This window comes from Rhinichthys klamathensis, unplaced genomic scaffold, assembly GCF_029890125.1.
Source record: "Rhinichthys klamathensis goyatoka isolate OS25496 unplaced genomic scaffold, OSU_Roscu_1.1 h1tg000114l_1, whole genome shotgun sequence".
Lineage (NCBI taxonomy): Eukaryota > Metazoa > Chordata > Actinopteri > Cypriniformes > Leuciscidae > Rhinichthys > Rhinichthys klamathensis.
Genome location: NW_026606651.1, coordinates 1,030,316 through 1,046,229, shown reverse-complemented (window position 1 = coordinate 1,046,229; position 15,914 = coordinate 1,030,316). Strand labels below are relative to the sequence as shown.

The window sequence follows — 15,914 nt, the reverse complement described above, 5'->3', positions numbered from 1 at the left end:
TAGCAGTGCAATAATGAAAGGGCATCAGTCCACTGGACCAGACCACCACACACACACACACACACACACACACACACACACACACACACACACACACACCCACCTACCTATCCTTTATTTACCACAAATGACATGCTTCTCCTGCATGGTTTAATGAGCTGAGACACTAATCTGTCCATATACCTCATGACCAGTGTTTTTTCTTTTTGATTTGCTTTGCTCATAACCAGTCTTCAATAAAAGAAAACAATGCATTAAATAAGTAAATTGTGTGTGTTTTTAATATTTAAATTCTGTTAATTGTATATTGCCTGCGTTTGAAATTAAATGTCATTTTATTTTTTTAACGTGTATAGCAGCAATTCATACAATATTTTATTGTATTTTTAGAGATGCCATGACTATCCATTTTTACTTGCATTGACCAGTATTTTACCTGGTAGAGTATTGTAAGATGAGATTTATAGATATATGTGACCCTGCCTGGACCACAAAACCAGTCACAAGGGTAAATATTTTACTAAATGTTGCAATTATTTGAAAATCTGGAATCTGATGGTGCAAAAAAAAAAATCGAAACCTTGAGAAAATCGTCTTTAAAGTTGTCCATTTATATATATATTTATGGTAGGAAATTTACAAAATATCTTTATGGAACATGATCTTTACTTAATATCCTAATGATTTTTGGCATAAAAGAAAAATCGATAATTTTGACCCATACAATGCCTGTGCGACTTGTGACTGGTTTTGTATATGTGTGTGTTACAGTTGCTTGACCATATTTAAGATTGCAGTTTATTAATTCCCAGTTTTGTTCTGATCTTGTATCTCCAAATGCATGTTGAATATTCAAAAACTAATATAGGGACAAAAAAGTCCCCAATATCCGAAACCTGTGGGTACATTTTTTTTGCTCCCATGAGGAAAACTGCTTATAAAGTTTTTTGAAAATGTAAAAATGCAAAGTTTTCTGTGATGGGTAGGTTTAGTGGAAGCGGATAGAATATACAGTTTGTACAGTATAAAAATCATTATGTCTACGAAGAGTCCCCACAAAGATAGCAAATGCATAACGTTTGTGTGTTTGTTTATATGATTTGTGAGAACATCAAATTTGTATAATGACATGGGTATTACACTGGTATTACTATATACGGTAAATGTGGTTTATGACATTTCCTGAGTCTTAAAAAACATACTAAACAATGTTTTAGGGTATAGGTTTAGGGGTCAGGTTAGTGTGATAAGATTTGTACAGTATAAAAACCATTACGCCTATGGAACGTCCTCATAGACCAGTGTGTGTGTAATGTAATAAACACTTTCTAAAATGAATTTGTATTAATTTACTGCTAATATGACAAATTGTACTATCATTTGTGTATCACTTTCTGTATTCCTAAAATTGCCATGAAGATAATTCTGCATTCAAGGTGACTTTCTGAGAGCAAATTTCAGCTCCAGTCTCTCTGCCCACAGAAGTGGTTTAGTGTAATAGTGCGACCTCAGACACTTCAATTTCCTGGTCACTCGCACGGTCAGCCCTCGATCACCTCTATGCTGTAACCTAAATGCTTGTCTTCTCTTGACCCTGTGAGCAGTGAGTTTCATGGCTACCCCATCCATGTTAATACTCAATCCAGCTATTCATTTAATTATGAATGCAATAGATGGCTTGAGAAATGATGCATTTGAGCTATTTAAATCATCCAGTTTTATTGGCTCCTTTGGTGCAGTATGGCATTGCATCAAGATTGCATCTCAGATATGATGACTGACAGCACTGGGTAATACAGGTTCTCTTTTGATATGTTGAGTGGTAACAATATGTCACAAACAGCTGGAATTAATGTAGAATGGACAATGAAGTCACATTCAGTGCAAAGTACAGATAGACATGTCATGCATAATAGGAAGACAATAAAAACAAGGATCTTCAATACAGATTCAGCTCAGTTTAGCTGATAAGAACCATTAAACTATAAGATAATGGAGTTCATGACGGTTACAGGGTGACTGACCCAAACCCTGGGTTACATTATGTCGCCATCTTCTGGGAAGACAAAATACAACTTCAACCTGCTATGGAAGCCCATTTCAGCCACATGAGGGGAAAAAATGCTTTAGTAAATCATAATAATGAGATTAAAAAGTAGAAATTATGACTCTTTCGATGGAACTCAAAGGAAAATAAGCTATGAAACTTAAAATTGGCATTATAGGCTATTGAAATTAAAATAATAGACCTATTAAAGATGCTTGACCACTCTTACATTTATTTTTATTAATAAATCAGGAACAGACATTAAATTAGATGATGCTTAAGATATGATTAGTTGAAATGTAGAATAAATTAGCAATATGCATATAAAAGTTAATGATGTCACATCCACAGATCTATTATATCAGTGGTCACGTGGACAGCGGTGATGAGAAATGGTAAGTGAAATGACACAACCTACTTGGGAAATCATAATTTAAAGGTTAAAATGTACAAACGCTAAAATCTTCAGGAAAGAATCAATCAGGCAAGAGGTTATAATGGTTGAATTGCCCTATCAACATGGAAATATAAGATAATTTAGATAGTTATTTGGCTATTGTGCATTTTACTGAAAACATTTATAGATACATTTAATGTTGTAGCCTACTTATAATAAGGTGTTTTTTAATATTTCTTGTTTTTTTTTTTACTGTAGCTTTATTGCAGTAGCTAATATTGCCGTGAAGAATTTTATATATTTATTAGAAAATACAATCTATTTACAGTAGCCTAGCATGCCCGATAAATATACCACTACAGTAAAACCACGATAAATGAATATGAAATCTTCTTCAAGCAGCGTAAGAAGCTTTTAGAATATTTAATTTTTAATGAAAAAATGTTGTCGCAAACTATGGTGAATTTGTTTTGTGGGTATTGAAACCAACCTAAAAAAGTCTTGAAACTAATTTATATAAACAATAAATATATAAATAAATTAGATCCAGCATCAGACTGGCTAGTTAGTAATTTGTTTAAATATTTGAATAAAAAAATTGTAAGAATTAACTATCGTTAAGCACATTTTTCTTTCAAAACAGTATAGTTTTTAATTTGGTAATAGTTGTTCAGCGTTTTTGACGCTTATAGTATTCCAATATGTATCGGTTAGTCAGTTGTTCCCACTTTCCGCCCCTCTTTCCATAGGGATATTCCCTTCTTCACATGCAGTGCGTGTCAGGACTATAGCTCAATGCTGCCCCCATCTGGATGCTGTGTGTCATCTTTCATATAGAAGAATAACGAAATATGACACTTGTCATCACCTTGAAAGGTAATTGCAATTGTAATTTCAGAGTAATCCTTAATAGAGTCTAGATAGTGTGCAGTATTTATAATACTGTACATTGACAGGATTCAGAAATTATTCACATGCATCACAATAATGCATCTGCTTGTTTACAATTTTTAAATATGTATTTTTAAAACATGGGTAACACTTTACAAGGTTTCGTTTGTTAACATTAGTTAATGTATGAACTAACAATGAGCAATACATTTGTTACAGTATTTTGTTAATGTTAGTTATACAAATCCAGCTGCTCATTGTTTGTTCATGTTAGCTCACAGTGCATTAACTAATGTTAACAAATACAACCTTTGATTTTAATAATGTTACCCATAAAATGATAACATTAGCTTGGATCTTGTTTTGTTTCTTTTATTCCTCTTGTGCAGAACTCACAATATACACATTACATTTTTTGTTGTAATTTAGCTGTAGTTGGAAGTAAGTGTATTTGCGGTCAAACTGTAAACACACAAACAATTCAGAATTAGTACTATCCAGTAATGTTTTCACTTCTCCAAATATATTTCTACAAACATAACATCAGCTTAAATGATAAACATTAAAATATATATACTTATAAATCAAAGATCTCCACTACAACGCAAATATCACATATTAGCATGCATGAAACATTATCACATAGGCTATGTGTGATACAACTGTCAATACAGACAGTCTAAACAGTCACTGTATTACAAATATATATTAAACTTTAACAAATAAATGCAACACATATAGCACGAATATTTCAATATGCAATTTAAACCGTAAATGTCTAACCAAACATAATAAACAAACGAATAACATTAGGCGTTTAGGCGCTAATCGCAAATAGGCCTAGCGATCTACATAGATCTATCAATATATTTATAAACAACAAAATGTTACTCACCACGCTGGGAAATATAGTTATAGATTATATAGAATAGTTAGATTATATCTAAATTGTTATAGAACATCTGCAAATTAGCATCAACAGTGCTTTCTCAATTCACTTGGTTCGGTTCTTTTTTTTTTTTTTACATGCGCGATCACGCGCCCACCGAATACACATCCTTAAAGGGGCAGCACCCTACATCCCGGCCCCAATGACCCAAACAGGTCATTCAAACAAAGTAAGGGTGATGATGTGTCAATTAAACTAATTCAACTGAGAAGACTGGCTTCCAGAAGGCAGATTTTGTCCGCAGGACGGATGAAGACACCTGCCTGTGTTTTCACTTCCACAGTACGCACAAGTCCGTCTGCACCTGGATAGACTTGAGTAAGCAGACCTAGAGGCCAGTGATTGCGTGGTGTGTTCTCGTGCAGAATAAGCACAAGATCTCCTACTTGAAGATTTTTCTTTGGTTGCAGCCATTTTTGGCGTTGTTGCAGTGCAGGCAAGTATTCCTTGAGCCATCTGCACCAGAAGACATCTGCCAGATATTGCACCTGGCGCCATCTGCGTCGGTAAAGGTCTTGTTTTACGAAGGCTCCCGGAGGTAGAGTTGGACCTGAACGAAGCAACAACAGATGATTTGGTGTGAGTGGTAGAGGATCTGATGGGTCGTCTGATAGTTTAGTGATTGGTCTACCATTGACAATAGACTCAACGCAGCAAAACAGTGTTGTTAAACCTTCGTCATCTGGTGCCTGCTGTGACAGGACAGTGTTTAGAATGGAACGAACGGTGCGAATTTGCCTCTCCCAAACACCACCCATGTGGGAGGCGGCAGGTGGATTGAAGATCCACTTTACATTGTGCTGTAGCAGGTAATCTGAAATCCTTTGTTGATTCCACTCACTGATGGCCTTCCGCAACTCTCGTAATCCACCGACGAAATTAGTCCCGTTATCCGATCGTATTTCTGTGGGTGGGCCTCTCCTGGAGATAAATCGCTGTAAGGCGTTGATAAACGAGTCGGTATCGAGGGTGTGCGCAACTTCCAAGTGGATAGCTCTCGTAGTGAGACATGTAAATAAACATCCGTACCTCTTGAGCTCACTACGTGCCTTCTTAACCAAGAATGGCCCGAAGTAGTCTGTGCCCACACGAGTGAATGGAGGCTCACCTGGTGTCACTCTAGAATCAGGTAAGTCCGCCATTTGCTGAGTTTGCGGCTTGGCTCTTAACTTGCGACACTGTAGACATGCCTTGAGAGTTCGGTTAATGACAGGACGACCCTTTAGAATCCAGAAACGTTGACGAATTTCTGCAAGTACTCGCTCTGGACCTGCATGACCCAGGCGAAGATGGTAGTGATTGATAATCAGTTGGGTGACGTGATGGTTGTTAGGTAGGATCACTTGATGTTTTGCCTCAAAGGGAATTGGGGCATTTGTTAGTCTGCCTCCCACACGAAGGAGTTGGTTGTTTTCATCCTCAAAGGGTTTAAGCTTGAGAAGAGAACTGGGTTTTGCTTGAGAAAGTCCGAAAGATGCAGTTTGTATGTAATTGAGAATAGCTAACTCTGCTTGTTGGAGCTCACTTACAGTGACAGGGTCGTATAGATGCACACTTGTTTTCTTGCGTAACAAAGCCTTGACACGCAACAGGATAGCAGTAGCCCTTTTCAGTCGATGCCAACTGGAGTATCGTTCCAGTAGTCTGTCCACTGCATTTTTCATCACTTGGTTTGTTGTTATGCTAGCTGCATAGACCTCTTTGGCTCTTTTAATTTCTGCTTCCTCTGGCAAATCATGTATGATAGGTTGAGCAGGCCAATGTTCCTCCTCAAGTTGAAGAAAGTGCGGACCAGCTACCCATCGTTCACTCGACAAAATCTCTCCCATAGTCATTCCTCGAGAGACATCATCCGCAGGGTTAGAAGCAGAGTCAATGTGTCTCCACTGACATGGTTCTGAACGCTCATGTATTTTTGAAATACGGTTGGCGACGAATGTCTGGAAACGACAATGCTTGTTGTTGATGTACTGAAGTACGATGGTACTATCTGACCAAAAGAAAGTCTTTTCAATTGGAATCTCCAAGTGGCGCTTGATATGCTGGTCCAGCTCCGTAGCAACTACAGCTGCAAGTAGCTCCAGACGCGGTATGCTAATTGGCTTGATTGGTGCAAGTCTGGCCTTTGACATCACCAGCCTGCAGGTGTCGCCAATCCTGATGTATGAAACAGCGCCGTAAGCCAGTTCCGAAGCATCGGAAAAGTGATGGAGCTGGGTTGCTAACAAGCAACTAGAGGATGTTGGTCTGAGACATCTCGGAATTTTCAGCTCAGACAACAGTGGCAAGTCATTCAACCATCTATGCCATTGTGCTGCTATGTCCACCGGTACCTCCTCATCCCAGTCGACTTTCATGCGGCACAACTCTTGAAAGATTGCCTTTGCCTTGAGCACGAATGGACTTGCAAATCCTAAAGGATCATAGATGGAACTGGTAGTGCTCAATACTCCTCTCTTTGTTGCAGGTTTGTCCACTGCCTTGACATCGAATGTGAAGCAATCTCTTTCAACATCCCAGAGGACACCCAGTGTTCGTTCAAATGGCAAATCCTCCTGGTCAAGGTTGACCTCATGTAATGACTTTGCCCAATCATCAGCTGGTATTGATTTCATCACTTCCTTAGAATTGCTTAACCATTTGGTTAATCTGAAGCCTCCACAGGTGAGTAGCTCACAGAGTTCGGAAGCAAGTTTAATGGCGACCTCCACAGTTGGTACCGACTTAAGACAATCGTCGACGTAGAAATTTCGCTTCAATGTTTCCACGGTGTCATTAGAGAAGCTTCCACGGTTGTCTTCAGCCACTCGTTGCAAGGCAAAATTGGCAGCACTAGGACTCCAGACACCTCCAAAAAGGTGAACCATCATACGGTAATGCTTAGGTGGTTTGTCCGGGTTGTTATCCTCCCACCACAGGAAGCGAAGCACATCTCTTTCATCAGATGGCACTCGGACTTGATAAAACATACTCTCGATGTCCGCATTCAGAGCAACAGGTTCTTGCCTAAACTTGAGAAGAACTCCTAGTAGCTTATTGGTAAGGTCTGGGCCTTGGAAAATATGATCATTCAACGAAGTACCTTGGTACCGTGCCGCACAATCGTAGACAATACGAACCTTCCCAGGCTTGCGCGGATGTAGCACCGGATGATGTGGCAGATACCACACGCAACCATCGTCTCTGTTAATGTCAATGACCTCTTCTGCATATCCTTTCAGCAAAGAGTCTCTGATACCTTCTGTATACTTCTGATGCAAAATCGGGTCCTTCTTTAACCTCTTTCCTAGAAGGTCTAATCGATGTTTAGCCATTCCGTAGTTATTGGGCAGTCTTGGTGGATGTTCTTTGAAAGGGATTGGTAGTGTATAATGACCTTCCTCTTTGACTGCTTGCTTGTTCCATAGGTCCACAACTTGCTCATCGACTACTGACAGTGAGTCATTGTTCACATGCACTGGATCATCCAGTTTCCAAAATCTTTCAACAGCTTGTTGTAGAGAGTGGTCAGTTTGAATGAAATTGGCAGAAATAGATGTTGAACCATCAGCTACTGGCCCATGAAGTGTCCACCCCAGGCCAGTTAGAATCGCATAAGGTTCGCCTGACTCACCGCAGCAGGTCTCACGAGGAGCAAGTATGTCTGGTTGGTCTAGACCTATCAGCAGGTGAACCTCATCAGCTAGATCAACGTCAGGTAAACTGATTTCATCCGCAATTTCCTTCAGGTGTGGCCACTGGAACACCTCATGCTGTGTGACAAAGTTGTCTAGACTTATGTTCAGGTGATCCCGACAGAGCACTCCTTTCATTAAGTAAGAGTTCCTTTGTTGAGCATCTTCAACTCGTAGGTCCACTGCTAAGGTGACTACGTTGAGATTTTTGGTCTCCATGGTGTTCAGTTTAATGTTCATTTTGCGTGACTCCAGTTTAAGAGCGTGAACTAACTTCTTAGAAGCAAAGGTCCCATTAGAGCCACTGTCAAGCAAAGCAAAGACATTCATAGAAAATCGGTTGTGTCTGTCTGAAACCACTACTGGCAAGATTGGAAGTGCAATCTTCTTTCGACTGGCTTCAATGCTCCTTCTAGTGGCATGTGCTTGAATGGCTTGAGGCGGGTCAGCAGCTGGTTCACCTCCAGTAGCTTGATTAGTAGATTGGCTTTTGTCGTCGTTGTCAGAAGCTACGATGGCGGAGTGCAGCCAACTGTTGTGTTTTTTCCCACATCCAGGCACCTTGCATACCCAGCTACGAGTACAGACTGCGCTGCGATGACCTTTCATGAAACAGTTCAGACAGAGTTGCTTTTGTTGAACAAAGGCCAAACGCTCTTGAACAGACAGAGCTCTAAAGGCTTGACACTGGTTCAGAAAGTGTCCGTCAGTGCACTTTGGACACTTAAATCTTGATGTTGTCTTTGGTGTGGTGCATTCATTAGCAACTGACACTGTTGCAAATGTCTGCTTTTTCTTATTGAAAGTTGGCTTAGCACTTGGTTTAGAATTTGCTGGAGAATTTCGACTGACAGGGCTAAGAAGATTCCCAAAGATAGGATCTGCTCTCTTAGCAGCTTCTGATTGAACAAGACTGACTATGTCATCTAACTTTGGCAAACGACCAGACTTGATGATCTCATAGTTTATTGTGAGCCATCTTTTCTTTATGTCTTCAGGTAGCTTTTCCACAATTTGTAGCAAAGTGCGTCCACCATTCAGTTCTTCCTCACACTTCATTGCCTTTAAAGTGTCTCGGCAGCTGCACAGAATGTCAGCAAAGCTTTGCAACTGCTTGTTGTCTTTAATATCTTTGTGATTAAGCACCTTGTCAACCCATGCTTGTGATATTGCATATGGATTGCCAAAACGTCTCTTCAGAATGGCCATGGCTTCAGCATAGCCCAGGCTAGAGTTGGGGTTGTACAAGCAATGTGAGATAGCATCTCTAGCTTGGCCGACAGTGTACTGATGCAGTCGAGTGAGTTTCTCTTGATCTGGCACTGTCTCTTTATCAATCACAGAGGAGAACAATCTCATGAACTGCCAGTACTTTAAGGGTTCTCCATCGAACTTGATGATGTCAACTGGTGGTAGATGCATGGAATCGATGTGTGACTGATATTGTTGCCTTGACAGGTCTAGTAGTTGGCATAAAGAATTCTCGTTCACTGCTGAAAGTGAGGAACGAAAGTTAAGGGATGGGTTACCTGAGACAGGAGTGGAAAAGTCTTTATTTATTGTTGTTAACTCAGCCTTTCGACGATTTTCCTCCATCTCAGCGTCTTTGAGTTTCAGTAAGCTTTTCAGTCCATCCATTTCAAATTCTGCATGCTGAAGTTGTAATTTAAACTCTGCACGTAGGCGTTCTTCCTGTCGAGCAATAAGCATGGAAAACTCTTCCTTTTCTTTTTGTCTTAGATTTTGTAGCCCTTGAAGCTGGGTAGACAGCTGATCTACAGAAGACATTGGAGGTTTAACGGCTTCATCAAACATTGGCTCTTCCTCTTGGAAGTTAAGTGCATCTGAAGATTCTATGTTTGGATCCTCCATTGATGGCTTAAAGTCGTCAAACCAGCTCAAGACTGTGTGCTGCAAGTCTTGAACATCACGCAGGACCGATGTTAAATAGCCCTTAGAAGCATCAACGTCATCATCATCTTCTAATGTTTTATGGTACATGTCATGAATCTCATTAAACCGCAAAACTGCCTCATCCAAAGCAGGAAGTTTCATCTCCACTTCTTTGGGCTGGTTACAGTTCATAGAAGTTGTAATCTGTGTCATCAAGCGTGTCACTGCAGCCTTTGCACTTCCACGTTGACGCTTGAGACATTTTTGTTGTTGATCAGGAGTAACACTTGTTTCTGAATCTTGGTCCATGTTGTCATTAATCTTCTTAACTCCTCGTGTTTGACTTTAATGTTACCCATAAAATGATAACATTAGCTTGGATCTTGTTTTGTTTCTTTTATTCCTCTTGTGCAGAACTCACAATATACACATTACATTTTTTGTTGTAATTTAGCTGTAGTTGGAAGTAAGTGTATTTGCGGTCAAACTGTAAACACACAAACAATTCAGAATTAGTACTATCCAGTAATGTTTTCACTTCTCCAAATATATTTCTACAAACATAACATCAGCTTAAATGATAAACATTAAAATATATATACTTATAAATCAAAGATCTCCACTACAACGCAAATATCACATATTAGCATGCATGAAACATTATCACATAGGCTATGTGTGATACAACTGTCAATACAGACAGTCTAAACAGTCACTGTATTACAAATATATATTAAACTTTAACAAATAAATGCAACACATATAGCACGAATATTTCAATATGCAATTTAAACCGTAAATGTCTAACCAAACATAATAAACAAACGAATAACATTAGGCGTTTAGGCGCTAATCGCAAATAGGCCTAGCGATCTACATAGATCTATCAATATATTTATAAACAACAAAATGTTACTCACCACGCTGGGAAATATAGTTATAGATTATATAGAATAGTTAGATTATATCTAAATTGTTATAGAACATCTGCAAATTAGCATCAACAGTGCTTTCTCAATTCACTTGGTTTGGTTCTTTTTTTTTTTTTTACATGCGCGATCACGCGCCCACCGAATACACATCCTTAAAGGGGCAGCACCCTACAAATAACGTGTTAGTAAATGTTGAAATTTATATTAACTAAGATGAATAAATGCTGTAGAAGTATTGTTCATTCTTAGTTCATGTTAACTAAGGTAGTTAACTAATGAACCTTATTGTAAAGTGTTACCAAAACATATTTCGTTGCTTTAACTGAAATAAAAAATGTAATAAAGTTTTCAAAAAATTTATTTACGCTTTCACCAAATTATGTACATATGGGGTCATATACAGTATGAGGGGGGAAACAACTACTGGGAGTTACAGTTATATCGAAACCTTAAACCAAAACAGTTATTTCAAATCTTTCATGTGCACAAAACTACTACAGTATTTCATAGTACAAGTTATTAATGCAATTTGTTCTATTAGTAATATGTCATCCTAAATATAAATAATACAAAATACACAATTTATTTGGCCCAAAATCCTGGTTTGTAAAGTCATTTTATTCCCTTATATACAAAAAGACAAATTCCAATCATAAGAAATCTAGTAAAACAAACCTTTTCGTCTTTTTTGTCTGTGATGTGCATTTTGTGGGTGAGTTTTGTCTCAAAAATTGCGACACACAATTGAGTTTGACCAATAAACGTAAAACTTTGAAGAAACTGAAAGTTTAAATAGAGAAGGTTTCACAGCATGTGTGAGTGGAGTACAGTGCATCATCAGAGCTCATCATGGTTCACAGGATCACTGCTGGGCTGAATAAAAACCCCCTCCATCACCTTCCAGTAGTTATGCTGATTGGGTGAAGGCATTCCATGGACCTCACGCTGGCCTCTGATTGGATGACCAAACTGCTCTCCTGTAACACTGAGGAAAACCTCAGTGCCAACGTGTTTAAATCGCACCGCGTCGTCGCGTTCCCAGTATGTTGCGCTGCACTGAACGCTCCATACGTCCAAATCATCTCCTTCTCCATTTTCACCAAACGCACTCACTTCCTGCAAACACAAAACCGCTTGTAATAACCTGGGTTATGCTCTACTACAGTTATAATTCAAATCAAGCCACCTAGTGGACATGTAGGTTAAAGGGATACTCCACTTTTTTTGGAAATAGGCTCATATTACAACTCCCCCAGAGTTAAACTGTTGAGTTTTACCGTTTTTGAATCCATTTAGCCGATCTCCGGTTCTGGCGGTACCACTTTTAGCATAGCTTAGCATACATCATTGAAGTGGACAAGACCATTAGCATTTCTATAAAAAAAAAATTACCAAAGAGTTTCGATATTTTTCCTATTTAAAACTTGACTCTTCTGTAGTTACATCGTGCACTAAGACCGACGGAAAATGTAAAGTTGCGATTTTCTAGGCTGATATGGCTAGGAACTATACTCTCATTCCTGCGTAATAATCAAGAAACTTCACTGCCGTACCATGAGTGCAGCAGGCGCAGGCACTTAGTCCCAGTCATGTTGGAAGTTACCGAGCTGGGGACTATTTTCAGGCGCTGCGTCATATCATTACGCCTGCTGCTCTCATGGTACGGCAGTGAAGTTTCTTGATTATTACGCAGGAATGAGAGTATAGTTCCTAGCCATATCAGCCTAGAAAATCGCAACTTTACATTTTCCGTCGGTCTTAGTGCACGATGTACCTACAGAAGAGTCAAGTTTTAAATAGGAAAAATATCGAAACTCTTTGGTCATTTTTTTTTATAGAAATGCTAATGGTCTTGTCCACTTCAATGATGTATGCTAAGCTATGCTAAAAGTGGTACCGCCAGAACCGGAGATCGGCTGAATGGATTCAAAAACGGTAAAACTCAACAGTTTAACTCTGGGGGAGTTGTAAAATGAGCCTATTTCCAAAAAAAGTGGAGTATCCCTTTAAGTTAGGAGAGTATTGTGCGGGTGTACCTGGTGGTTAGACAGCGGGGAGCTGAAGTGATGCGAGTGTAGGTTGCGTCCAGTCTTCATGTGTGTAATTCGGATGGCCTCTCCGCACCGTATGGGCACCCCGCGCTGACAAACGCTGTCTGGTTTCCCACGGATCCGCCAGTAGCTGTTGGCATCCTCGGCCGAATCCACGCCTGTTACTGACTGCTGGCCACTACCTGCAGGGTATCGTGTAAAAAATGTTTGGTACATTTGAGCATATATGTATACATCCCATATGCATTTATCACTGCATTTACATAGTACTCTGAGAATATAACAGTAGCTTTTTATGATACATTTAAATAAATACATGATATTGACAAACAGTTATCAAATATCATAGCTTTTTCATGTATTTACATTCCAAATGTTTTAATTGCACGTTATAATTAGTTATTATTGTTATAATTATACTGTTAGAAGTTATATAAACATTACCATATCAAGAATCAATTATACAACATTTTCCTGCTATTTGGATCCACGGAGTAAAATATCAATTTATTTTTATTTAATCTTTACTTAATCAGGATAAAAATAAACCTCTTGAGATTTATAATCTCTTTTGCAAGAGGGTCCTGGATTATTATTAATAATTTATATTATTTATCTTTATTATTCAGGGTGAACATTCACTATTGGTCAATTTATGTAGAGAAGCATATAGATAATAATACAAACAGTTTTACCTAAAGAACGGCTAAAATATCTGGATCCACTGAGTGAAATATCACTCATTATTATAATATATATATATATATTATTATTATTAATAATAATGGTAACACTTTTAAGGTTCATTAGTTAACATTAGTTAATGTATTAACTAACAATGAGCAATACATTTGTTACTGTATTTATTAATCTTTGTTAATGTTAGTTAATAAAAATAAAGCTGTTCATTGTTTGTTCATGTTAGCTCACAGTGCATTAACTAATGTTAACAAGATTTTAATAATGTATTAGTAAATGTTGAAATTAACAAAGATGAACAAATGCTGTATACGTGCAGTTCATTATTAGTTCATGTTAACTAATGTAGTGAACTAATGAACCTTATTGTAATATAATAATATGTTTGTTAATAGTACAATTTTAAAGCATTTAATGCCACTTCGAACTAAGAAACTCATGCCACTCGAAGGAATACCATAGTATTACCATTGCACGTCAAAAATGGTATTACCATGTTACCTTTGTTTAGTAACATATTGTAGTGCACCTGTCGTCATGATTACATGAATCCTTCAGGTAGACTTATTATATCATAACCAACAAAAATAAAACCATTGAATAAGAGACAGAATAAGAGTCTATAAATGCTTTCAGAAAATCAGATACAGTACTTTGCTGATCACTGATGGGAAATATTACTAATCATCATTAGCTTCCTGGCTAATGCACCAGCAGGCATTATTATTACTAAGCACAATAATATGAGTGACTAAAAGGCTCAAAGTGAATATTAAATGGTCGACTACAACATAAGCATCCTCCGAGGGATAAGTTACGTTAACCAAATTGTTAAAGTTATACCTGATCCGTATTTGACATCATGAGAGTGAAGTCTGACGCTGTGCCGTGTGTTCATCAGTTTGATCAGGGATCCACACGTCACGTAGCTGGAGTCAGAATCACTGGCCCCGCATTGGGCAAACATGAAACATACTAAAATTAAACCCAGAAAGACAGATAGAACTCTTAATGGTCCCATTGTTACAGCAAGTGTCTATGTACATCACAAAAAAATGGATACGGTGAGCCCCATTCAAACGCTGACACGCTTTCTAACCAATCGCATCATGACAAGTCCGAAAACAAGGAAGTGATCCGCGCGCACACTCGGAAATCAGTGATTGGTCGAGGATGATGTGACGTGACCTTACTTACATTATAAAGTAGAGTCCATTTAGTTCACATTTAAATATGCAATAGGCTACCTGTTGTTCTCACGGCATGGATAAAAAAAAAAAAAAAAATGAGTTCACATTCAAATAGTTAGAAATATCACGACACTTTTATTAATGTTTTATTAAGTCTATTTGAATATGTATCCATGCATGGGTATTTTACACATATTTGTTATAAGTTATTATTGAAAGTTATGTTAACGGAATCATATCTAGAATCACTTATACAAACATTATTCTTTTAAGAACTGCTAAAATGTAAGTAGTTCAATATCAGTTTATTATTGTTGATATTATTATTCTTTACTGTTTTTTTAGTTTTAGTTTTCAATATGGATTAATTTTTGTACATTTACAAACAGCTACAATTCAATTAACAATTCTGATGATAGATACAGGTACAAAAGGGAAAAAAAACAAGCAAACATAAAAAAAATTAATCCATTGCCATAAATCTATCATTTCATATATAGCCTATATATATATATATATATATATATATATATATATATTTGCTTATTGGCTAATTGTATACAATACGAATTGTATACAAGTCCAACATGCATATAATTTTTCTTTTCAAAAACGGATTTTCTTTCAGTCTTTCAAATTTCACTTTTAATTCAATGTGTTACTTTGCAGTTTCTTTGTAATCAATTGTGAAATTTACTAGCAATTTTGGATTGAAAATTGTGTCTATTTTTTTTTTTTCAGTGTGTGACAACCTGCACAGTTCAACTATTTGGTTAAATGTACCTCATTAACCTTGGCTTAATGTATCCAAATGTTTTATTGTATTTCCCTTTGCTTAGCCAAGACTGTAAAGTGCAGTCCTAATTTTAGACTTTAGCCTCAAAACATTAGAGATACTAAGATATAGCGCTTGTGACAACTAGCCCCGCTCTCCACTACAGCTTATTAAATAATCAATTTCCACAAAATGGTGTGTTCCACTACTTTATTTTGTACCTATAAAAATAAATCATTGTCAACTGAAATTAAGCTTATGCTTATTTTACAAGGATTAGTCAGGCAGTTTATTTGTTTGCCCATTGGATGCTATGTGATTCATGTGGGGGCAAACAATTCTTATATCTTTATCCCCCTCGGATAAAATCACATTCCGGGGATGGGATGGGATGGGGGTGTTTGGATTGAAAGAGT

At 37.7% G+C, this 15,914-nt stretch overlaps 2 protein-coding genes across 2 annotated transcripts in view; one reads left to right on the top strand and one right to left on the bottom strand.

The window, feature by feature from the left end:
* The window catches only part of ydjc (YdjC chitooligosaccharide deacetylase homolog), a 62,004-nt gene that overhangs the window by 39,531 nt on the left and 6,559 nt on the right, over positions 1-15,914 (top strand). The gene's annotated exons all lie outside the window — the stretch shown is intronic.
* On the bottom strand, positions 11,124-14,652 carry sdf2l1 (stromal cell-derived factor 2-like 1). Its single transcript, XM_056254715.1, has 3 exons — positions 14,377-14,652; positions 12,820-13,016; positions 11,124-11,899 (listed from the first exon to the last, which is right to left on the bottom strand). Exons 1-3 carry the CDS (start codon positions 14,552-14,554, stop codon positions 11,621-11,623), a joined length of 654 nt encoding a protein of 217 aa, XP_056110690.1. The 5' UTR covers positions 14,555-14,652; the 3' UTR covers positions 11,124-11,620.

Excerpts from the sequence above, each read along its gene's own strand:
- sdf2l1 (XM_056254715.1), bottom strand. The coding sequence starts at position 14,554 with ATGGGACCATTAAGAGTTCTATCTGTCTTTCTGGGTTTAATTTTAGTA. Across the intron at positions 13,017-14,376 it reads TGATGTCAAATACGGATCAG|GTAGTGGCCAGCAGTCAGTA; the intron begins GTATAACTTTAA and ends GATACCCTGCAG. Across the intron at positions 11,900-12,819 it reads CCCCGCTGTCTAACCACCAG|GAAGTGAGTGCGTTTGGTGA; the intron begins GTACACCCGCAC and ends TTGTGTTTGCAG.